This window comes from Labrus bergylta, chromosome 7 (genome assembly GCF_963930695.1).
Source record: "Labrus bergylta chromosome 7, fLabBer1.1, whole genome shotgun sequence".
Lineage (NCBI taxonomy): Eukaryota > Metazoa > Chordata > Actinopteri > Labriformes > Labridae > Labrus > Labrus bergylta.
In genome coordinates this window covers 6,194,510-6,220,683 of record NC_089201.1, presented here as the reverse complement: position 1 = coordinate 6,220,683, position 26,174 = coordinate 6,194,510, and the positions used below count along the sequence as shown (strand labels likewise).

General features: G+C 46.0%; 1 protein-coding gene across 1 annotated transcript; it reads right to left on the bottom strand.

Annotated features, from left to right (window-relative positions):
* Positions 1–4,058: 4,058 nt before the first annotated feature.
* Positions 4,059–25,736, bottom strand: tshz3a (teashirt zinc finger homeobox 3a). The gene is made up of 2 exons (XM_020639769.3): positions 25,248–25,736; positions 4,059–8,301 (listed from the first exon to the last, which is right to left on the bottom strand). Exons 1-2 carry the CDS (start codon positions 25,285–25,287, stop codon positions 4,985–4,987), a joined length of 3,357 nt encoding a protein of 1,118 aa, XP_020495425.2. The 5' UTR covers positions 25,288–25,736; the 3' UTR covers positions 4,059–4,984.
* Between the last annotated feature and the right edge of the window lie 438 nt (positions 25,737–26,174).

Genomic DNA, 26,174 nt, shown 5'->3' with positions numbered 1-26,174 from the left:
ATACCATGCATATTTAAAAAGACCTTTACTTCTTTATTTCAGATGACAGTTTACTGGCTAGGGAATCATGGAGAGAGAGAGTCGGGAATGACAGAACCCGAACCCTGACCGTCCACTTGGGTGACTCACCAGCGCCCCCCAAGATACCACACATTTTAAAAGGATACAATAAGGAAGCTTTAAATATAGCTTCAGTAAAATCCACTCACCATGTTTTTCTAATTCTAATATGTGTCCCTAGTCTGTCTACAAACCCCCCAATGATGAGAAAAGTCCATCCTCTCCGTCTTTTGCCTGCTCCACTTTTCAGAAAATGTGTCATCAAACTGGCCGTTTGGAGATTTTCCCTTCATGACATCACAAAGGGCAGTAACCCCTCCCTCAGGTGGGTGACACTCCTACAGCTAGGTGTTTGTTCTGCCCTCTGAGTCTACCTTCTCACCTTAAACAATAGGACATGAAGCGGGAAAGACCGAGATACCCGAGCCCTTCCAGAGAGGGCCCGTGGTCAGACACAGCTCATTTACATATTTAAAGGTACAGACACAGAAACAGCCTGTTCTGAGCAGGGCTGAAATAGAGGGGTTTATAGACATGATCAAATACAGGATCAGAGTGGATTTAGAATGACGTTCACTTTGAAACATTACAGACAGGTTGTCTAATTTAAACCTTGTGCAGGAGAAATGACCCAGTACTGAGCGCCTAGGACTTCTATTTATGTTACCATGGTAACAAAAGAGCTATACATGTAATTTGTATGTATAAATATGTTACAACTTTAAAAACTTCAAGTTTAGCATTGTGTTCATTTGTTTGACCAGTTTTACCTTAATGACAGTTTTGACTTACAGGGAAACAAATCCAAATGAAAACTTTATATTTATCCATTAATCCGGGCCCTGGTTAGTCAGTCCTCCCCCCTAACCCCTTGACACCCGTGGTAAGAGCTGTGTGTGACTCCTCCCTTACATTAGAGACACGGCTGGTCAAAGGTGAAGCTAACTTGGCTCTCCCTTCGCTGATGTCAAAAGATATCAAGTCAACTTTTCCACGCCGGTTGTGTGAATGAATATCGTCTTCCCTCTTGGCACGCAAGGATTCAATGAGACTCTGAGCTTGTCGGTGCCAACGCCGTGGTTGTTTATCAAATGAAGACGTCAAATCGGCGGAGGAACGTTTGATTTATGATTAACCCATTTTATCCTCTTAACCTGTTGATTTGTAAAGACATTCTCTGATGAACACGAGGCATTAAAACTCAGGAGAGAGCTGGCTGCTATAAATCTAACGGAAATCAGGTTTTATTTATTTACAGATCACCCGGTGTGTGTGTGTGTGTGTGTGTGTGTGTGTGTGTGTGTGTGTGTGTGTGTGTGTGTGTGTGTGTGTGTGGTCACAGCGGCCTGCTGTATCCGTTTGCACGACTGTGCAAGCACACAAAGACAGGACAGATATATATCAACGTGCTCTAAAGACGATCCTCCACTGTTTTGGCAGCCATTTTGTTTCCTAAATACATAGCCTCTCCTCCTCAGCTGTCTGACTGTCGGTGCTGTCAGCCTCTCTCGTGTGATTGGTCTGATGGGTTTGATGCTCATCACTCTGTCAGGCCGGGCTCGCCTTTCATTAGTCTGGGCCCCTCCATCCGCCACACTCACACAAATCACATTGACATCCAAACTCCTCAGATCCACAGAGCAATTTAACTGATATTCATTAGAGGGATGACAAGAGCTGATGGGAGATCTGTGGAGTGGAGGAGTGGGGGGACTCATTCTCCTCCTCTCCTATCCCTGTCCTGTCCGCCTCCTTTCTTCCCCCTTCACTGCTGACTTTGTTTTAGGAGCATTGAGGCGCATCGGCGTCTATAACTACCCAGCCCTCAAGGATATTCAAGACAAAAGAACAATGGATAACACATCTAATCTCCTCTTTATTATCACAGAAAAATACAACTGAGAGGAGTTTTGTGTCTTTCATGCTAAATAATTGGCTACAGCCGATCCACAGCGTCTACATTGCTCTCCTCCAGCAGCGTCTATAAAGCTCATCCAAGCAGAAGTCCAATCATTTAGCCCTCTCCCTCCAGCCCCTCATTAACCCCCAAAGTGTCAACTATCTCATTAACGCCCCCAACCATCCTCACCCCGAGTCCATCACTAAGCGTAAAGCATTCATCAACACATGCAGTGTTAAAAAGAAGATGGTTTTATATCTGCGAGGACTGTGTGAGCTCGGAAAACTCGCACGATATTCAATAAGGCAGCTCAGCCTTTTTCATTTGCATTATCAATGGCTACCGGTCTGAATCCCATCTTTCAATTATCATCCTTTGTTAAAGGCTTTATTCTGCTTGTCAGATGTGAGTCATCACTGGGTTCTCCCACAACGTTACACCAATGTATCCTAAACGTCGGAGGGCCGGGAGCGAGTCTGAGGCGGTAATGAGTTTGTGTGAGAAGACGGGGTCAGGACACAGTGTGTGTGTGTTAATTAATCTGTTCCCGGGTGGGAGGAACTGAAGCGAGATGATGAGATTTAAGAGAGTAAATGGGTGTGCTGCACTCGAGCTGTCCTCTGTTGAGTGAGCGAGCAGGGTTAGAGGCTGGGCAAATGGCCGTCACCATGGTAACCAGATAACTTCCCCCGGCCCCGAGTCACTCAGTCAGTCAGTCATGACAAGCAGAGCCTGGGAACATCAAACAGAGAGAACATGGTGTCCCCAGGGGTCTTCAACGAGACAAAGGTAGATGGAGAAAATCAGAGAAGTATATGTGTGACCGTGTGTGTGTGTGTTTGTTACGCAAACTCTACAACATAAAAAAAAACTTTCTCATTACATGGCGCTGTGCCTGAATTGTGACTACTCTGATAGCGTCAACACCTGCCAGTAATATTGTTAGATCCAAAAGCCTGCTTTGAGGGAATAGCACCTGTCTGTGCATCCTGCACCACTGTCAGCTCGTCTCAGCGCGCCTATATAGGATCCGCTTTATTTTTTCCAAGGGACAGTCTTGGCGTCCAGGTGTGTGCCAGATCTGCTGTCTGTGCCCAGGGCTCCTGATGGCATCCAAGCCCCCGTGGTAATCAGCCCGCTCTGCCTGCTGTTGCAGCCCGCCTGCCTCCTCCTCCTCCAGTGGCTCGTTTCAGAAACATCTGGTGGTTTACATGCAGCACACACCACCTGCCAGACGCCTCGCAGGCAGTGGCACCGCTCGCACCTCAACAACAAGACGACACAGAAATCACCGGGAATATCGAGACAAATTGCGGATGGGAAGACAACTGCGGAAGGCTTTTCTAACTTCTGCTCAGGGTTTCTGCAGATGTAGCCCTGTGAGCAATCTGTCAGCTGATTTGTAAAAGCTTAGTCAGTACATTTTGGGGACAACAATTGCAGGACTGTTTTTTTTTTTTCAAAGATGCAAGGAGGGTGAAGAAATTAGTGCTGTCAATAGATTACAAATATTTAAATGAGATTTAACACACTATAAGCTGTGATTAATCACATCAATCACAATTTTGAAATACTTGTATTTACTTTATAAAATGTTGAAGTACACCAAATGTGCCTGCCAAATCCTTATTTAGGATTCTGGGATGGCCGGAGCCACCGAAATTGTAACTGTCAGATGTGTTTCAGGTGTCAAGCTCACCTGTACAGGTTGCATCTTTCCTCGGGTCACCATTACTGTTCACTTATTACTGTCAAGACTTCCTCCAGACATTTTCATGACTTAATGGTCAAGATTTTAAATCCTAAACATCAAACATGTTTGATATAAATCAGAGCGCCCCCGACAATTTCTGAGCACATCGGGGACGATAAGATCGGATCTTTTTAAGACTCACACGACAAGATCATCTGTGCAGATAATCGGCTGAGAGCAGCCTCGAGTCGGGAACATCCTCGCGATTGTCAGGAAGGAATCGCACTTCAAACCGGCCTGATTATCCTGCAGTCTGAGGCTTTAAGGTCTCTTGATTAATCACGTTCGACTACATCAGAAATGTGATGTGGATACTGTGTCTCATAAGTAAAGTGCTCAGACATGTCACTTGTTGAATCGATGCCGTTTAATTCACCTTTATCTAAAATGACTGAATGTGAAATAAAACACGTTTTATGCAGCAGTTAATTCAATTTAATCATAGAAGCACAAGGCATTAACATATTTGTATTGATTTTTTTTTTATCAAATAACATTTATAAAACTATTGTGCAAAACAATGTCCTTTTAATCTTCTTCAAAGGCTCTGCACCAGTGGATAGTCATAGTCCTCTTAAATTAGGAAATATAACAAGTATGCATAATTTAAACAGCGAGTGGTAAGCTTATACACTATATTTACATTTGTACACAGACCTGGATTTGAAACGCCCCTCACTCAGTGATCAAGAACAAGGCAGCTTTTACAATCAGCATGAACATGATTAGGCTGTACAGAGGAAAACATAAAAACAAGCAGTGAACGTTTGCTGTTTGGCAGATTCTTTAAGGAGCTCTCTCAGGCATTTGGCTGTTTTAGAATATTCAGAAATGACCAGTGTGAGAGGGAGCATTAAAAACCTGACAGGACAGGACTGTACACACGGGAACACATGCAGTCTATCAGCAAAATCAAAACCAAACTCACAGAAACACAAAATAAATACAATAAAGTTAATACACTTCAAGTTGTCAGCTGACCTTCTCGTCAAAGATTCACCGTCATCTTTATGTAATCTGTCCTCTGTTGTCTCACAGTGAGGGAGACAACCAAGCGGACTCCAAACTGGCTGGATTTCTTTGACCTCGAGTATATTTGAAAGTTAAATAAAAAGAAATCAGAAATGTTTACAGGCCCAACAGATGTAAACACCTTGTGCTGACATTAGAAACGTAGTTCATGGCATCTTTATGCATAACTACACTTTTTTTGACAGTCATCCTGCATGTGTGTGTTTTTTTTCCCCAGTATGTCTGCAGCTGGGAGCCATTTAATGTTTCTCTAGTTCACACACATACAGCAGATGGTCCTCTGGAGACTTCCCATGGCTCTTGCTCAGGTGAAGCTTGATGGCATGCTTAGTGGCAAATTTACGGACACAGAGCTGGCAGCGGTACACTGCCCCGTTACTACTGCAGTCGTCTTGTGATTGTGCAGAAAGGAAGGACTCCTGGGGCACCAGTTTCTCAGTGAGACTGTTGGAGTCCCTCACAGTCTGTTTGGGGGACAGCTTGGCCAGGTCTCTGATTCTGAAGCCTAGGTGGGCTTCCAGGTGGCATACGTACGCTGCTGGGGTTCGGATCTGGGAGGCACAGTCACTACAGAAGAATATAGGCTGACCAGAGTCCAGGTTTTTTAGGAACTTTGTTCTGCCAGTCCTCCTCAGCTGGTACTTGACGTTAGCCAGCCAGTGGCTGATGGTGGTCATAGAGAGTCCTGTGAAACGGGATACATGCATCCTTTCCTGGGGGCTGAGGTCATGGATTATGAACTTCCCCTCTGACGTCGGCCTCAGGCTTGAGGCAAACTGAGCCTGCAGGAGAAGAAGGTGCTGTGGGTTCCAGTTGGAGTGACGCCCTTTCCGTTTGTTTCCATGCAAGGATGTGTCATCATCGTCATGAGTTGAGCCAACGATATCGACTTTATCTGTGACCCGGGACCTTGAGGGGGGCTTTGGGACATGATGGGACTGTGTCAGGTTCCTCAGCATGTCTGAGATATCTGACAATGCGTTTTCATGCAGCGGGCTGCTTGATGTGTAGGGTGAGACCACTGTTAGCTTAGCAGGAGTAATGAGGGAGGAAGGGGAGATGGAAGAAGCTGTGGATGAAGGGGTGAGGGGAGCTGAGCCAACGGAGCCTCCTCTATCGCTTTTCCCTTTTGTGAGGTCCATAGGCTGGTCATCGCTGGGCTGGCAAAAGCTATTATCAACCACACCTTCCTGCTTTTTGGTCTGTGAGGGAGGGGCGGCCACAGCAGCCCGCTCAGCCATGCTCTGACTGAGTCTGGAGAGCAGGCTCAGGGGATCTTGGTTTGGCAAGGAGGGCTTGGCTGCTTTCCCCAAATGAATGTTCATTACTGACTGAAGAGCACTTAGAGGGTTGACAAAGGGCTGCTCTGGAGGAGTATGGCCAGTAATAATGGCAGTGCTGCCTCTTAGTGTGGAGGCGAGAGGGGACCTGACTGCTGCCTCTCTCCTGGGTTCTGTTGCCGGGGAAGCTCTGTCGCTATGGCTTCCCTTGTCGCTATTGGCCGGGGTGACGGCCCTCCATTCCCGTGGTGAGTCAGCCTCTCCTCCCTTGAGCGACTCTCCAGTCTCGCTACCACACGGTGAGAGATGGCTCTCCATCTTAGGAGACATCTGCTTCACCCTCCGCTCTACTTTCGCTACTTTCTCAGTCACTTTTTTCACCAAATCCTCCATTGCCTGGAAGTTGTTGCTGGGGAAGGGGGAGGAATGACTAAGCGGTGGTGAAATAAGGGGCTGGTTCTTTGGAAGGGAAGATAATGCTATGTCCCCTCCGTTGAACAAGAACTTCATTGGGGAGTTCTTTTCCATGCTGCCCTGTTGGAGCTTGAGGGCACTGGGGAATTGGTAGGCTGCGTGGATGCTGGGGTAGCCGCCCCAGCTTGGATTCCCACTCTGTGCCTTATTGATGGCTGATGTCACAGTGTTTTCCAGTGATTTGAGGATATCAAAGCCCCCTTTAGGGCTCTCCTTCAGGTCCTCTTCCGTCAGATAGTTGTACAATGAGATGTCATATTTTACCTCCTTCTCTGCATCCTCCTCCTTCCCAACTGACGCTACAACTTGCCTCTCCTCTCCAACCAGCTCTGTCTGAGTGCACTCCTCCTCGACCTCCTCCTTTTTGATCTCTTTAAGGGGAGGGGTGGTAGCAGGGGGAGTCGGGGTACTTTGAAGAGGTGGAGGAGAGAAGGTGGAGGGTGCGAGTGGAACCGACTGGACCCTCTGTTCAGTAGGTGTGGCAACCCGGCCGGGGTTTGGGGACGTGGCTTCAGGAAGTGTTTTGATTTTCTTTCCCACAGAGCTGGTCACCCTCAGGAAATGTCCCGTCACCATCATGTGGGATCTCAGCTCTTGCAGTGTATTATGGGAGCTACCACACTCCATACACTTGAGGATCTGGAATTTGTTGGACTCAAACTGCCAAGCGTAGCTAGCACCGTTCTGGTGTCCGTAGCGGTTGCTGGAGGTGGTGTAGGGGCTGGAGGAAGGTCTTTGTGGGGGTTCACTCATGTCTGCAGGTGGATGCTTCGTTTTGGGGGTTGCTTCTCTAGAACGTGGCAAGGCAGTGAAGTCCAACCCTACAAGACCTCTTTTCTTTGAAGACAGGATTTTGGCTGCCACGGGGGCCATCGGCTCCTTCAGAGGCACTTTCTGGTAATGTTTGGTCTTGATCATGTGGACACTGAGGTCCTGCAGAGATTCAAAGGAGTGGCCACAGTACATGCACTTTAAAACTTTCTGAGCATCCTCCTTCCCCTCCATCTCTAACAGGGATCGCTTCCGTGGCTTGGACCAGCGCTTCCCCCCACTGCCTGCCCTGTCGTGGTTGTCATCGCGGTAGTGGCCTGTATCATTCATGTGAACTGTCAGCTCCACTAGGGTGTCATAAGCAGCACTACAGCCCTTACAGCGGAATTTACTGGCCCCGGTAAAGATGGAGCCAAACAGCTTTGGGTTTTGTCTGTGGAGCTGGACTGTGCTGAAGAGGCTGGGCTCAGACTGAGTGTGATGACGGCTCTGGGGAGGGTGCTGTTGTAGAGTCTTTGCCACTGCAGACTGGTGCCAGTCATAGCTACCACTGCTGCAGCTGCTACTGCTACTGGTGCTGTTGCTGCGAGCTGGCTTCTCTGTCGAGACTGTTGATGGCACCTGTGGCGGGGTGGAATTAAAGTTCAGTGGAGACCACAGAGGGCTGCTCATGAAGCTGGAGTAGATGGCCTTCATTTGTTCTAAGGTGTCCACGCCTATGGGAGGTGTTTTAGTGCCACCATTCAGAGGTGCAGTGACCAAACTGCCCTCAGCCTTCCCAGAGGGGCTCTCAAAGTCTGAGAGGCGGTCACTGGTCTCGCTCACATGTGACTCACTGTCCATCTCTTGGCCTGAGAGCTCTGGGGCCCCTGCTGATTCCTGGTCGCATGCTTGCTCCTTGGCAGGCCCCACGCTCTGCTCCTCCAACTCATCTTTCATGGGAAGGTCATCCTGAGGGGCTGAGGGCAGGTCATCTGCTTCTGCCTCCTCTTCCTCCACGACGGGCTCTGTCAGGTCCTCGGGAGAATAGGCTGCGAGGAGAACGGAGACAAAGAGAGACAGAACGAGATGAGTTAAATTGCAGGGAGTGAACACGCTATGTTAGAATAACTGGAGAAAAAGTTTCCCTGCTATGTGTGCCCGAGGACTCCCAGGGATAAATGAGCCATCTGTGTGGGAGCCTTTAAAGCTGAGCTGAGAAATTACAGTCATCCCATTTCACCTCATCAACCGTTGAGGTGTTATTTTCCTCTAGGCGAGCCTGTATTTATATACTACCCCAGCCACACGGAACTTATGCCTCCCCTCTTTTCACTCCTTCTATTGGAGGAAAACAAAAAAGAAATATCTTGGCAAAAACATAATGCGCCATTTTATTTATCTCAGGGCGCAACAGCTTGAAATGAAAACTAAATCTGAAATTAATGAAGCCCAATCTCACTGTGGCATTCTCCTCTGGGGTAATAAATGAGTTGGATCAACCTCCATCTGTCAGTTAATATGTCTGACGCCTCTTCATCTGCCTCTTCTCTGATTACACACACACATGCAGACACAGAGACTACCACACACACAAGCGCAGACAAAGAGCATATCTGGAAGATTTTACAGAAAGGGATGTCAGAATTTTGTTGCTGAGCTGAACGTCCTACGGTGTCGTCTGGACTGAAAAGAGTTCATTAGTTTCTTAATTTGATGAAGAGAGTCATTTTCGAGATGCACTTCTAAAAGCAATTCTCAACAGTGGAAACAGGTGGCAACCACAATACAAAGACAGCTTAAAAAAAAACTAAAACAGAAGGGAGGAGGAGAATGAGAGTGTAGGCAGAGGGAGGTAAGAAAGAGTAGCATCAAAATGAAGGCAAAAAATGTTTTTTGTATGTTACTGCCTACAAGGAGAGGGATGTGTGTGTGTGTGTGTGTGTGTGTGTGTGTGTGTGTGTGTGTGTGTGTGTGTGTGTGCACGCATGAGTTTATATATGATGAACCTGCCCTTTCTAATACACACAAACCGGTGTCTCCAGTGGTGGTGAGCCAACACACCAAGTCATCCACCACTCACCCCTTTCTGCAATGTCACCCTCCCTCATTTCCTGTCCACCTCGCTCATAAAAACCGCTTGACTTAAGAACAAAATCCTGAAAGAAGCGAACGCATGGAGACAAATCTGAGGCCATTTGGACAATACTGTAAACTGAGACAAACTGCAAAGAAAAAGCTATAGGTGAAGCTATAGTTTTAGAGCACACACACAGACACACACACGTACACAAATACACACACTGTGACTAAATCCTTCATTCCCCTCTCCGCCCCACGCACACACACGTCCAGTCTAAACAAAAATGTCATAGCTGAAATAACTCTCATTTCCAGTGCTAACAGCCAATCTCTCTGCAGCCATGCGGCTGGCGCTGGTCTGATTTGGGCCCTGGGGGCACAGTCAGCAGGCAGCCCTACTGAGAGGCCAGCCTAATGGAGACCTGGCAGGTGCGGCCCACTCTCCGTCCTCCCGGAGATTTGGTTTGTCACTGGGTATCCATTACCTGCCATTCTCCGCTGATAGGCCCCGACAGCCCTGATCAAAAGATGTCGTCGGGCCCCAGTCCGCTTGGCAGTCAGTGGCATGTCGTTTGTAAAAAGGGCCAAGCAGGGTGTAAATAAAATGACATGATCACTTCCCCGGCCCCTCATGTTCTGGACACAATTATGATAATGTGGACGTGGAGGGGAAGGAGGGAGGGAGGGGTGTGTGAGGATGAAGAAGTGGGCGAGGAGGTAAATCGCTTACGCTCCGGCAAACACGCAAAGGAGATATCTGACTGCTAGCAGAGCTCATACGACCGTTCGACCCTCTTTCTTCTCTCCTTCTCTGCAGTGCTTGAAGGTTTCCGTGTCAGATTCTCATTTGAAGAAAGGGAACGCATCGAGAACGAGGTAGTTCAAGTGTTTGCATCCTCACGAGCTGGTCACAGATGTCAGCCTGCATCAGGGAAATCATGCACAGCGCTTGACCAAGCTGTCAGGTCACCTTCCTCTGCCTCATCAAGAAAATATTTCTTCACAATGTCCAGATATCTCATCAAACAAGGGACATCAGAACATGACACTCGTAAAAATTAAAACTACATCAATCACTGTTTTGAAAACACAGAAAGGAAAATAAAAGTCTGACCTAAATGTTGGGTCACTTCTTGTTCAATAACCAAAAATGACAGGCATCATCGTGCACAATGTCTGAATACTTTGGGGACACTGTGCTCTCTCTCTTTCTCTCGCTGCAGCTTTAGGTCGAAAATGCGACTGAAGACCGGAAGTTTCTTCAAAGTGTCTGTTTTTTGGGGAATCTGATCATCCGTTTAATAAAGGCAGGACTTTTTAAATCAGGTGATCAGACAAATAATGAAGCTTCCATCTAACTATCGTCTATCATGTCATGTTATCACACCGACATGCGTGCAGAGGCCTCTCTGAGTGCGCCTGAACGTGCTGGTAAATGTTTTACATTTCATACTAATAGAGCTGCAGCCTCTTACCTTAGTGTTCATTCGTCATTACGCTCAGATAGAGGTCCAAAAGGACTCGCTATAAAAACCTACACAGCCTAGCTTTGCTCCCTGGCAATTTAAAATGCAAAACAAAAACCATTATGTCTGAGCACTATCTGTTAATTTAATCCCCAATGACTGATAATCCATCACACAGGGCGACAACCACATCCAATTATTCTCCCTGGCTTGACTGACAACAGAGGTGATTTATCAAGCTAATAAAAGGTGATGGGAGTATAGAGGCTCCCTTAGAACGGAAAGAAGAAGAAGAAGGGTTATGAATACAACAATGCTCTTGGATGCAGTCTTAACTAATATGTAGGCATATGGTGTGGGCTAATGTGTTAGTGTGTGTGCGTGTGTGTGTAGTGATAAAGGGGGAGGATGCCATGTGGAGGAAAGACAAGAATCATTACGCTCATTGAATGATTCCTTTTTTTTTTCCCTCACAAATGTTAGGAGGTGCACTTTCACACAATCAACATCTCAGTCACGGCTAACCTGAAAGTAGCAACAACACGTTCCCACAAATGCAAAGAAAAACACACATTTCACCTCAAGAAACCGCCGCAAACACGCCCACATTTAATTATAAATAAAGATAGTCAGTCAGTTGTGACACCAGTACACACACACACACACACACACACACACACACACACACACACACACACACACACACTCACACTCACACTCACACTCGTACACACACGCAGATGCAAGCGATGAGGAAAGACAGTGACATCTTGGCATGCAGGAGGCATTCCTGTGGAGTGTCATTTTCATAAACATAAGGGCTGCAGACGAGGAGGGAGAGATCATCTGATAGAAATACTGCAGTGCTGCTCTGACGATCAGGAACAACACACACAGGGCAGGGACACGGGGGCGATTAAGCAGGAAGGTGCTCTCACTGTCTCTCTGTCTCCGTCTCGGGGGGTTGTTCCTCCTCGAGTGCTGCTCAAAGCACGGTCTGTTTTCGACGCTGCATTTAAAATGGGCCAAGTGTGCAACGGTGATAAAACACGAGGACTAAAGAAAAATCAATGTGTGTTTACCGTTTAGGAGTCTTTGTGCTGCTTTTTATTTTTGCAGGATTATCAATTATAATCAGGAGTGAATTATTAAAAGCACTAAGCCCCTCTCCCTTTTCCTAAATCTGTCCCCTGATGACCACAGAAAATAATTTGGTCGGCGCTCCACAGCTGGGAAAACAGTCTGCACGCCGGCTCACACCCACAGCAGCGAGTAAACAGGATGTGTCATTAAACCCTCTACCTGTGTCTGACCCTCAGAAGCTCTGAGAAATAAAGACAACCTCGCCAAAGGTGCAGTGATATTAAAAAAAGAAGTGGAGCCATATGTGCGCTCATCCTGAGTGCAGCACTTCCTCTGTTTTTTTTCTTTTCTTTTAAAAGCATGCATGGACGGTACACGTTTGTGTTCTCTCATCAAAAGGAGAAAAAGTGATTCTTTTAATGAAAGTGTTAGACTGTGATGGCTCGTTTTTAGTCTCATTTAAATCTGACCAGCTATAAAATATAAATTCATCTTAATGGGAGGAGATGCACAGCAGGAGATTTTGCTGATTTAGCTAAAATACACAAGAAATACTTATAAAATCAAGAAGATTTTATTGATCAGCTCTCAGTGAATTATTTATTTTAGTATTTATTTTAAGTGTTTGATTTCCTCCATTTTATTATTGTGTTAATTCTAGCATTTTATCGTCCCGTGTTTCCTCATTAAGAACTCACACACACACACACACACACACACACACACACACACACACACACACACACACACACACACACACACACACACACACACACACACACACACACACACACACACACACACACACACACACACACACACACACACACACACACACACACACACACACACACACACACACACACACACACACACACACGAAATAAAGTCCAACGTGTAAGAAAAAGGCAGAGGCAGACGGACGGTTTTAAATAAATATTGACATCAAAGAGGAGAGTACAGACGTGTGTAAAGGACGTAAACCTTTATCCATCCAGTCGTTCAATCAGTGAGAAGAATTACAAGATCAAATCATCACAACCTGATTTCTACCAGGAATAAATGAAAGAGCTGTAAGTACGATTATTTAGTTCATCTGTCAGAATGAATCCTTCAAAATAATGTGGGGAAAACTTTTTATTTTAGTGAATAATAAACGTTAAACTTGTGGCGATGCTGCAGATGATTAAGTCAGGTGTTTTTAAAATATAAATACGACGGTAGAGGAAAAGAGAATTCCTCCGACTCATCTTTATGAAGTTAAAATAAAAAAAACAGACGTAACTGAAGCGTGTAGAGACTTTATCATTCAGCATATAATATCTGAAATCACCCTAAAACATTTCAAGTAAGGGTTTTGATTTGTGCATTTAATGTTTTTTTATTTTTAAAGATAAAAGAGACATAAGGACGTCTTATTTCCGTCCTATAAAATCGTTTTAAAGGATCAAACAGAAGCTAATGTTAATGTAATGAAGCGGTCGGCTTTATGACATCATCCCATATTTATTCATAACTGCCTGCAGAAAGACCCCGTGAACCTGGATCTGATTTAAATCAACACATGCACATTTGATCAGTAGTATTAGTGTTAGCCTCCTGGCTAACATTAGCTCCCTCTGGGCCTGCTTATGTCCGTTACAAAGATGGCTAATAATTAGGGCTAAATGGGCAATTCATCAAAACCGACATTCAGAACATCTAAATCGATGAAATCTTACCCATGCCGATTATTTTTATTATTTTCAGGACAGTCACAGGAAGCAATGTCCGTCCTTTGGACACATTTTGTCTTTAGGGAAGACGACACCGAACAAAAAGAAGTCACTGCAGAAAAACTGTTTGCAAGAAATCCAAGTTATTTATTTTCTAAGTTCATTTCTACTTTAAAACTAAAATGTGTCATTTTCATTTCAAGGGATTCTTTAAAATCAGTTTGAAATATTCAATAAATAAACACAAAATAGTTCATCAGATTTATGAACTGAGGGCAAAAAACAAAAAGGAAATAATTGTTAATTAATCGTAATCGAGGTAAAATGTTCAATTCATCATGTATTGATTTGAGGTCATACCGCCCAGCTCTACTTATATTATTTGAAGATTTTTGAAACAGGGTACATGTTACTGAAGCAGTGAAAAATTAGGATGGACCATGTTTTGTTTTTTTTAAATGGTTTATTTTGTGGATTTGTACGTCTTTATTTTGAGACAGGACAGTGGATAGAGTCAGGGACAGAGAGAGATGGGGGGGGGAACGACACGTTAGGCAGGAAGTCACAGGCCGGATTTGGCCGGTGTCTGCTTAGAGTACTGCAGCCTCCATACACGGGGCACACTCACTAAGCACTTCTCCTTCTACATAGAGTTCTGATCTGTCACGTCAATAAACTTGATTTGAATTGGTCCCTTCAAAGACAAAGCTATACTCCAGGGACAGCAGAGGTCCCTCATAGCATTGGTGTGTGTGTGTAGACCGATTCAACAACAACAATTCAAATGAATGATCATCCTCGACAGCAGGGTGTCACTTTTTCTGGTGTGGGTCCTCTACAGATTGTGCTTCTGCAACAGTGGCGTAAAAACGTTTCACTATCACTATCCTTTGTGCTCACACTTCTGATACACACACACTTACACACACACACACACACACGTCTCCAGCATTACACTTTGCAACAGGCTCTCCCCCTCTCCCCATTACGGTTCTGTTACGACCTCTGATTGTGGATCAGGGAAGAAACGACTTTGTAACCGTGGGTTACAGATTGCACGGCCTGTTAGCACCATTAGGTACACGCAGGGGGCACCCCTAGAAAAAAAGGTTGAGAACCGCAGCCTCATAGCTTACTGTAAATCAAAAAAAAAAAAAAAAAAGGTTTGTTGCGTTTTAAGAACACAAAAATCAAGCATCAGGAGAAAGTGTGTTCTAATGTGGTTCAATAAAACCTACTTTCATGCATTTCTCTGTCTACAGGACAGCTGATGGAGGTGGGGAAAAAATAGTTTCATCTAAAAATCAAGATTCTTAGACTCCTTCGGGCTAAACAGTCACTCCCTGCTAAGTGCTAAAGCTAGCTCTTTAACTCAGTAGAATGCCAAATGGAGCAACAAGAAATTCAGCCAGTCTCACAGATGACTGGAGTAGATCCTGAAGTATAATTCATAAATAGTCTTTGAATCCATGGATCCAGAATCATTTTGAATCAAAAATCGATTTTGGATCGAATTGAAATCAAATCGAGACACCCAAAGATTCCCAGCCCTAACATTTTCTTTTGTACCTACCCTGTATTATACTGTTTTTATATTTTCACTCGTTCTCTTGAAGCTCCTCGACAGTAGGAGTGCTGCTTTCTTCTTCTTTACTCTACTTCTGTGTTCGTTTTTTTTTGCACCATTCACACATTCCTTGTTTGTGTAAGCCTCCTTGGCTGTAAATAATATAATTATGAATATTAACCATTTAAAGAAAAGAGGAGAAGGAGATGGACAGAGTCGCAGAGACCTTTGCTCACATGAGAAAAAAAGTGAAGTCAGTTGGAGATCTGCTGGGAGGGCTCGGAGCGGAGAGAGTTAAACCGGGTCTGAACATGACGAGTGCTCCTTGACATGTGTACAGTATTTGAACTGGACCCTGACGCCCTTAAACCAACACGGCCCCTCAGCGGGGGGCTTTCACTGACAGGAAACAGCCTCAGAACACTACAGGACAGGAAGTCACCTCAGCCTCAAAAAGACACAAACCGCAGACTTCCACTCCCTCCTCAAGTTTCCCAGCAGCCCCCAAAATTCTTTAAATAGATTAGAATAATTCAGCCCAAAACAGCCCCATTCTGTCAAAACAGCAGCAGATCAGTAACATACCTAAAATGCCTTTCTGTTGTACACATTTGTCAAAGCAGCACACTCAATCTAACTTAGCGCGCTCCCTCATCTCCCTTTGATCCTTACAGGCTGCCTCGGAGTCCCACGAGAAAATATGGAACAGGTGATCTGTGGTCATCTGAAATATGAATAAGTCCTGACATAATACGGTAGGCCGTGCCGCGCTGCTCCTTTTCCACCTTTTTAATTCATACCTCTGCCTCCACATTACCGCTCGAACAGGCCGTCGTGTTCCGAGCGACCATGGGTGTCTTTGTCAGTTTGTATTTGTGTGTGTGTTCTCTACCCCCTGATGGGTTTGTGAATACATTGTGTCCGCCGATTGTAGTGCAGGATGTGTGATATGGGAGATGGGAAAAACAGAGAGATCATTCTGGCCCCAGGCAAAGCTTAGGGCTGAACCTTGTCAATGCACAGAGGAAGAGGGAGAGGGAGAGAGAGAGAGAGAGAGAGAGAGAGAGAGAGAGAGAGAAGGAAAGAGAGAGAGAGAGAAGGAAAGAGAGAGAGAGAAAGAGAAGGAAAGAGAGAGAGAGAAAGAGAGAGACAGAGAGAGACTGAGAGAGAGAGAGAGAGAGAGAGAATAGGGACACACACGAGTAGATTCAACCCTCAGATTATTTCTGTTATAAGTGGCTGCACACACCGACCTTCAAGACCCGAGCGTTTGTTTCATTTATCCGACATGAGACGAGTAACAAACACCTTAAGCTCCCCTCTCTCTTAACTCCCAAACAGGGAGAGAACGAGGTGACCGCACTCATAGCTGGAAAGCTCCTGCAGCCACAACACGTGCTGATCAAAATGGAAACACACAATGAGGCGACACAAACCGCTTCACAGCCTCCACAGGTGCAGAAAGAAGAAGAGCAGCAATACAGATCGAGATCCTGCAGGAGGCCGAGCATCCAGTCCAACCTGCAGCCTCGGATCATCGGCACCGTCCACATGAGGGTCTCAACATGTTTGAGTCTTCACTACTTTTCAAAACCACATGTTCAAAAATGAGGAAACGTACCGAAGCTTTAAAAATGATTCAGATCAAAAGTCCAAATTTTTTGCTTCAAAAGAAAAAAAAAAGAGAGTACATTTCAGTACCGAAACATTGCCAACGTATTAGTGCAATTTAGACATGTGCATTGGCTGCCTTGGAAACAGATATTAATGTTGTTGTTGTTTTACTAGTATAGTATCGTACATGTTTTTGACATCCCATGATCTTTCAGTTGCTCTCTTTTTCTTTTCGATTCCACATTTTTTAAATAATTGTCTCCTCATATTTGAAAACGGACGGAAACTTAAAAAAAAAAGACGGATCTTTAGTCGTACTATGAAACAAAAGCTGCTGTGAGAGAGAGAGAGAGAGAGAGAGAGAGAGAGAGAGAGAGAGAGCTCTACATCACACAAACAAATTGGCATTGCAGCATTGCCAACGTACTAATGTTGCAATTCAGAGAAATAGCAATTCAAAATAAGAAATGATCCAAAACAAGATGCCTTGTAATTCTATTTTTGTTTCTGTGGTATTGAACCAGGTATAAATGTTTTGTTTTTTTAGTGTCCACGTTTAAAATTCAGGTATCGTGACAACAACCCTCTTTCACCACAATGCACTCTGCTCCTGAAAATGTCCTGACATTACCCGATTGTGTTGCATGATGTAATCAGAGTCCTTTGAGTTGTGAGATCGTTATCAACCCCCCCCCCCCGTGAGGTGCATGTGTGGAAGGTAAGTTCCTAAAGATATCAGGGCCTCAAACTATCCCACATCTCTTCCTGCGTCTGTCCGTCACTGTTCCTCTCAGCTGTACTCGGGCAGATCTCATGAGAGGCTGCGTGCCGCTGTAGTGCTGTTTATTTCCTCATTCCTTCCACTGTTTAGGTATCATACCAAAGGCTGTTAAAAGGTCACTCAGTGCTGCGTCGTGTGAGGCTAATCACTCAGAGTTGAGTTGTGCACGGTTGAAACTATGAAGCTCATGTTGTACTTGTACTGCTCCTTAGATGTGCACCACAACACACAGGATTTAGACACGTCCATTTTCCTGTCTGCACTGAAGAGTTCAAGAGTGTAACATTCAAACAGTTCAGTGTGTCTGTAATCATCTTCATCTGCCCTGCAAACCTCCTGTGCTCAAACTCTGCAGATGACAGAGACTCACAGTCACACACTCGTTCACAATAATCACTTTGATTGAAGGTTTGTATTTTTTATGTTTTCTGAACCTGGATTAAAGTGAATCTGTGTAGATCGTCTGTTCTTCTCACCAGCTGTTTTAATTCACAATGTGGTTCAGGTTCAGACGACTTTATTTCTCCCAGAAGGTTAAATTCAGAAATTGTCACAGGAAATCGAGACAAACACAGTCGCAGCATTCAGACGATGACATTCACATGCCGAGAACAACAGACCTGCAGACGAACAGGTCGCCAAAATTTAGACACACACACACACACACACACACACACACACACACACACACACACACACACACACACACACACACACACACACACACACACACACACACACACACACACACACACACACACACACACACACACACACACACACACACACACACACACACACACACACACACACACACACACACACACACACACACACACACACACACACACACACACACACACACACACACACACACACACAAAATGGAGGCGGCAGTAGCTCAGTCCGTAGGGACTTGGGTTGGGAACCAGAGGGTTGCCGATTAAGTCCCGATGGAGACCATGATATGGAAGTTGGTCTGGTAGCTGGAGAGGTGCCCTTGAGCAAGGCACCGAACCCCAACGCGCTCGTGTGCGCTCCCTGTGCAGCAGCCCCACATCTCTCCACTAATGCATGTCCACGGGTCCTGTTTGTGTGTGTGTGTGTGTGATTCGCAGTGAGCATTTCTCCCAATAACAGAGTGTAAAACCAGATTTTTCCACTCGGGAATTTATAAAGAAAAAAAAATACATTGCCAGACAAAAATTGATAACAGATAAATGAATGACTCTAACTTATACGTTACTGAAATGCACAGGAAGTGATCTTAAACCAGTCACAGCTGTGCAGGATTCAACAGCCTGACAGCTGACGGAATAAAAGAGTTAAAGGGGGGCAAGATAGCGCCACCCAGAGGGCAGTAGAGAGAAGCTACTGACGTCGTCATGTCATTTTATTTTCTTAAATATTGAGGTAAAGTGTTTTCATGAGGAGTAGGAAAGTCTGAATGGTTCAGATTGCTGCAGAGATAAATGACTTCCTGAAGGTTTTGTGCTATAAGCTGCGTTACTGAAACAGTCTCAAGTCAAGTTTGGGGGTTCGAGTGGAACTGTGGCTCTGCAGGTCCAGAATCAGGGCCCACTGAGAAGTGAAGATCTGACATCATGTAACCAGCTCCCACAGGGTCAAAGGAGAAGAAATTGTGTTTTCACACATGCATATCGCTCCGGTTGAGCTGCATGTGTGAATGCAAACAGACTCATTTTTTTCATTGTGATAATGCAGCAGGAAATATTCAGGAAATTCACCCTGAGGGAGTGCACGACCGATGTGACTGCAGTGCATACAATAAAGCAGCTTAATGCTCAAGTAAACATAGTACTGGTATAAAGGCAAAGTCTGTCTTCATAGTCTCAGAATCTGTCTCATACTTTTTTATGCTTTGCCCCCTCCTCCCGTCCGACAGGGAAACCGTGATGCTGTGAATAGACAATTCAGGAAGATTTCAGGAGCATGCTTCCATGAATTTTTTTTAGAAATGTTCAGCAGTGCACGTTTGAAAACAGCTACAGAGAGAGACTGTTTCTGAAACTGGGATAAAGTTTGTGTTTGGTAACTTGGACGCTGTTTAAAAGTAAGATCTCAGGGTGTAGACAGGGGACTGAAGGGGATAAAGTCGGGTCTTGGGAGCGGGACAACCAAACCCTGCTCACAACGCACAGCTGCTGCCATGATCGCCTAGCAACGAGGAGGTGATGGACGCAGCCCCAAGATGGATGGCCTCCATAAATCACAGTGTGTGTAGGAGGAGGAGGAGGTATGAGATGGGAGAGAGAGGGAGAGCAAGAGGAGGACAAAAAAAACAAAACAACTGTTTTCTTTCACTTTTCTGCAGCAGCAGCAAACTGGCCTCGCCTTGACCTCGCGCTGCACGCTCTGCACGCTGGCTGTTGGGCTCGGGAATCTTCTGGAAAGAAGCGGAATGGAAACTTGTAGGTAATCATTAGCGTCAGTTAGATTGGATCCAGTAGATCATGGTTTAATGTATGATTGCATGCCCTTCAGTGTCTGGAGGTTCTTTTTTCATCACTCCACAAACTTTTTAAAGATAATAATGATAGACTACACCTTTCATAAAGCAACCCTCCAGGCTAAGGCAATCTGGGTAGTGTAGTTGCGGGATAAACATCCCTGGGCTATCTGATTATGGCCTACTGCTGCGGCGCTGGTGTCTAGTAACACTCAGAGAGCGCTCAGCCATCCATCACACAGTGAGTGTCTGTCTCAGGCTTTCCACCCTGCTTCTCCTCGTCCTGGCTCTCCAGTTACAGCCATACACGACCGGCCTAAATAATATTCTTCATGATAAATGGCACTATAAGCCTGGTATCCATCATTAATCTGATTTTTAAAGAAGCATCCATCTTGGAGAGAGCCTGTTAGGGCCACGGGAGAGCAGAGCAGCTCGGGTTCATTTAAAGGCCAGGCTGCTGCGTGAGTGATACCTGTCAGCCCCGCTCATCAGGGAGCAGCACACACACACACATACACACACACACACGTACGCCATTAAACATTGACGCCATATGGCCACACACACACACACACACACACACACACACACACACACACACACACACACACACACACACACACACACACACACACACACACACACACACACACACACACACACACACACACACACACACACACACACACACACACACACACACACACACACACACACACACACACACACACACACACACACACACACACACACACAAACACAGGTCCTCTTCAGAGCTTCTATGTGTGTTTCTTGTGCATTGATTACATGCTCATAACAGGAGCATCCACGTCCGCTCTCTAAGTGTATTTCTTCCTTCATTTAGATGTCTAGAAAGATGTCATGGAACATTCTGTCACTCATCAATACACAACTCAGAGTAACTCAATCCTCTCTGTCATCTCCAAAAAATCTCCCCTCAAAGAACCCTTCTCCTCGAGGCTTTCAGGAAAACTCTGTCCTGGAAAAGCTCTCTCACGCAGACGTCTTCTCCTCCTCGCTCTTTATTCCTCTGCACCTCATTCCTCTCCTTTTCTTTGTCTCTCAGCGTCCACTCTCTGTCTTTTTCCCCTCTTTCACTCTCTCTTTCTCTTCCTCTGAGCCCCCCCTCCTCCTCCCCTCCCTCTCTGTGTGTCTGGTAAAGCCTGTTTGATAAATGACACACGTCACCGTGTCAGAAGCGAAGGGTGGGTCAGTGATAAATGACTCTGTTGAAAAGGAAATCGGCTCTCTGGCATGGCCGGGCTATTCTCCTCCTGGATTGGGTTTCAGGACCCCTGAAGACCGGAGCAGCTCAGTTTCCCCGAAAAAGAGAACACATCCAACCGGGCTGTGACGCTCGCTACCTCTGGGAGGGGCGGGAGACGGAGAGAGAGAGAGAGAGAGAGATAGAGAGAGAAGGTGGGTGGGTGGGAGGTGGAGTTGGAGGGATCCAGCCTGTCCCAATTGTCGCCACAGTGCAGCTGCATCTATCACAACAGCGGTGGGACTATTTTTACAAAGCCTCTGCCTCAGACAGCAGTCTGGGCTGAAAACCTGAGAGCTGAAAGGAAACAGTTTCCTATTTTGTGACACAACTCCAGCACTTCCAGTCCTCTCTCTCTCTCTCTCTCTCTCTCTCCCACAGCCTGACATCTGCCAAGTGTGTGTTCAAAAGAGGAGAAGGCCCATTTCCTCGCCCCCTCTATTTTTCTCTTCATCACCCCCTCCTCCTCCTCCTCCTCCTCCCCTCTCTCTCTCTCTCTCTCTCTCTCATTCACTCACTCTCTGGCAGGGTGGCACTGTTATCATTACACAGGCAGGATTTATGGAGTCAGGGCCTATGGCAAAAACAAAAAGGCATCTGTCAATACCTGTGGGAAACACTCCGTCAGTCCCCCTCCTCCTTCCACTGGTGCTCACAGCCTCATTAGGTATGCACTTATCAGACACATAGATCACAGACGTGACTCAACCTCACCGGAATCCAGCAACAGGACTTTCATTAGCAACGGGGCCTGCAAGGCCAAAACATTTGCCGAGCTCACACCTGCAAACAACGCCAGCGGAGGCGTAGTGTTGTTGAAGCTCACTAACGCTGTCAGTTCGTCTGTCGGTTAAACAATTACGTCCCAGATCTCTCCCCGCTGCTTCCACGAGGACGAGCTTTTCACACATAAAAAAACAACAGGAAGGAGGTAGGAGGAAAACAGCTTTCTACATTTTCACTCGCTGCTTTTATATCTGCAGTGTGCTGTAAAGGTTTGTATCCTTACAAACGTCAACAAACCAGGTTTGTGCATAACGCTGTTGTCTTTTTAAGCTTGAATATGCTGCAAAGGTGACGTGCAAACCCTGAGAGGAGCGAAGGGAGGAAGACGTCGACGAGTAACGAAGAAGGCCTAAAGAGCTCAGAGAATTACGGCCTGACCCCTGCAGGTAGTCTACAGTTACAATTCCTGTCACCAGCAGCCAAACCACAACTTCTACACACATTTAAACCCAGTGAATCCAAAAGTGTATGCTCACTGATTTTAGTGCACACACACACACACCCACACACTTAGTGATAGATGTGAGTGATGTCTGCCAGTCTGGCAGCTTTAATCCTGAGCGGGCAGAAAGAAGAGACTGTTGCTGTGGAGTCCGGTCCAAATCAGACTGTGTTGGACTCTTCTCTCTTACACACTTGACACAGGTTACGACAGACAACGGGGGAGTCTGACAGCGTGCTCACACAGGCAACAGTCTGGACGACGTAATCAAGCTGCAGATTTCTGCAGACAAACTGTACAGGTGAGACATTCCTGTTGAATTGAGGCATCGTTGCCCTCATGTTGTTAGGCTGGTGTCCTGTTAGGAGGATTTCTGCAGCCGTTTAAACCTCTTCAGGGCCCTGGTCTGTGGCAGAGGTAATCAGCAGCCACAGAGGAAGCAGGTCTGTATTTCCACAGCTGGGGGACCAGTCTCTTTCTCATGTTTGCTGGGCTGTTTACGTGGCCAGCTGCCCTCGGTTGTTAAGAGCACTCAGACCTGACCCAGGTAGGCAGGCCCATTTGTCACCTGCAGCGGAAAATTGAGTTACAGCACAACCAAAGGCGAGCGGCTCTGTGTAATATCAAGTTGATTACATCAAAGTGGTGGCAAACCTCATTGGGCTGGGCACCCCGAGCTTGTCATCTCCAATCACAGGGCCTGTCAGGACTCCATCAGCCTCACGGCTAATTGGAGCAACGCTAATGAAGCAGGCAAAACAAGTTTTCTACTGTGGAGAGAGAAACCCTCTCAGACGGAGGAAGGAAGGAGAGAGAGTGTGTGGTGGAGAGACAATGAGAAAGCAAAGCAGAGTGCGTGTGTGTGTATGTGTATAAATGTGTTTGTGTGTGTGTGTGTGCGTGGAGGGGCGGGAGGGGGATTTTTCATGCAAGTCTCAAGGTTGCAGTGGGCTGACTCTCCCCCTAAGTCCCTAATCAAGGCCCATCATCTGTCATCCTTTTCTTTGCTCTCTCTATCACCATGCTCTGTGCTGCAATCAATTCATCATCACCCTTTGTGTGCCACTGAACAGTTGACAACTTTATAACTTGCAGCTGCACGGGCTGACTGACAGGGGTGGAAGGGGAGCATGAAAAAAAAAAATGAAGAAATGAACAGATGAATGAATGAACAAAGGAGCGTGGTTTCAGGGAGAAAAAGTTGTTTTCTAAAAACACTAAACGATCCACATTACGGCCTTTATTTGCTCTCGACAGCAGAGCAACAGCCGTGTGGAGGAGAGAGAGAGAGAGAGAGAGAGAGAGAGAGGCGAGGAGGAGAGAGAAAAACATCCTTCTCACTGATCTGAAATCAGAAAGCTTTCAGTCATTCTTTATGTGCTCCCCGCGGCCACTCTGAGCCAGTGAGCATGTACATTAGGCTGGGGCATTTTGATGAAATAAAAGCCCAGGCCAGCTTATGGCTAAACAGAATGGGAGCACTCACTCAGCCTGTCTCTGATTGACCATTAAAGCCATTGATGAATGGGCCTGTCAGGGGAGAGACAATTAAATCAAACATGAAACAAAGCCGTTGTGACGGCCCGGTCTGACAGAGCAAACCCATTCCTCCCCTCCATTACATAGCACACGGCTCCTTTTACAACCTCTAACCCACTCCTCCCGCCCCCTCTGCCCACTCTGTGTGTGTGTGTGTGTGTGTGTGTGTGTGTGTGTGTGTGTGTGTGTGTGTGTGAACAAGTGAGCATGTGCACATGGGAGTGTGATGTTCTCTGCTTAAAGTGTGTGTGTGCGTGTCTCACAGTGAAACCACTTTGTCCCCCCTTCTTTTACTTTTTAGTGAGTCAGTTGACCATCACAGAGAGAGGGAGAGAGAGAGAGAGGGAAAGAGGGAGAGAGAGAGAGAGAGAGAGAGAGGGAAAGAGGGAGAGAGAGAGAGAGAGGGTAAAAAGTACACAGGGCCTTTCAAAGTGGTTTAAACGTGACGTCAGGGGTCTGTAGCACATGGTGGGAAGTGATTTTCTGATGCAAATCGGGAAGGATCAGATCAAAGCCGCATGACAGCCAATCAATCAACCGTCAAATCAGACATGGCAACTGTCGATTATGGCTCCTTCCAGCCCACGAAACCCCATTGTCTGCTCTCAAATTGTTTATCTTATCCCAAGAAAAAAGAGAAAAGCTCAGAGGTAGGGTTTTCACCCCCCCTGCTTGTGTTAAAAAAAAAGAGAAAAGAAGTTATGTGCTCGGATCAAATGCGCACAAAGCCCGAATGTCCCGTTCATGGCACGCCTCGGTCACTCAGCATCAGGAACACTGATTATTCACGGAAAGAGATTCAGCTGAGAGTAGGTAAACTTCAGGGAATCACGCTAGGGTAAAAAAAAAAAAAAAAAAAGGAAGCGAAAGTTTACAGCAGTCTAGTCATCCAATGGGACTACAGGAGCTGAGCGGCGTGCAGAGCCGAACCCACCGATTCACGCGTTGTTGTATACAAAGTGTACATCTTTACAAAGAGCACACTTTGTAAGAGCCCTCAGAGTGTCCCACAGTGACAAAGCATCGTCAGAGAACACGGAGTGGAAACGGAACTGCAGTGACTGTGAAGTGAGCTTTACACAACAAAGGTAACATCCGCAGTTTGACAAACAGCAAAGAGCCTTTTTTATTATTTTTACGCACGTTAAGAGTTGGATACACGTACCTGCCGCGCGCTTCGGCGCTTCTTGTTTCCTCCTCGGCATTTCTGTTCGTGGGGATTTCCGTGAAAGTCTTCTCTTTTTCTCGGGATTTGATATGCTCCCCTCGCCGTATCCGGGAAGATCCACCTCTACTCAGAAAGATTCACGCCTCCGTGTAGTTCACCGCACAACATCGGGGAGTCCGATGGGAAGAGAAACTAGGAAACATCGCGGCCGAGTGTCAGCACAGCCAGCCGGAGGGATAAATTTAAAAAAAACGTGTGTGAGCTGAAGGTGTTGTTGTGGTGAGGTCGCGATCAGAGAGAGAGAGAGAGAGTTAGCGGGGACAGCAGCGTCCGGCTCGGCTGCCTGCTCTGGCAACAGGCAAAGTTGAGGGATAAGAGAGATGATCGCGTCACTCTCAGCAGGAGAATGGGCAAACCCACCGCTCCCTCCGTTAACTCTTTACTTCTCAGGCAGAGAGAGAGAGGGGCGGGCACCGCGCGCGACCCTCCTCCTACCACTAACTCCACTGGCTGTGCGCGTGAATCACAGCTCACGAGCTATTAGTTGATTATTACACACAGTGGGCGGATAATGAGCAACCACAACACACACACACACACACACACACACACACACACACACACACACACACACACACACACACACACACACACACACACACACACACACATTAGAATAATACTCCACTAATGTCACCAGATGTGTGTCTCATCTGGACTCATCCTCTCTGGTTTGAACCGTTATCGCACTTAAACGTGTCTCTGTCATATTTCTGTAAATGTGGGGACACTCTGCTGTTTAATATCTCATTATTATTTTATTGGCCCGTCATTGTTTAGGTTTTCTAAGTGTCTGTAATTGACATTCGAGTGAGAAAAAAACACACACACGTTGATTATAAGATTTTTCCTAATAAACACAAT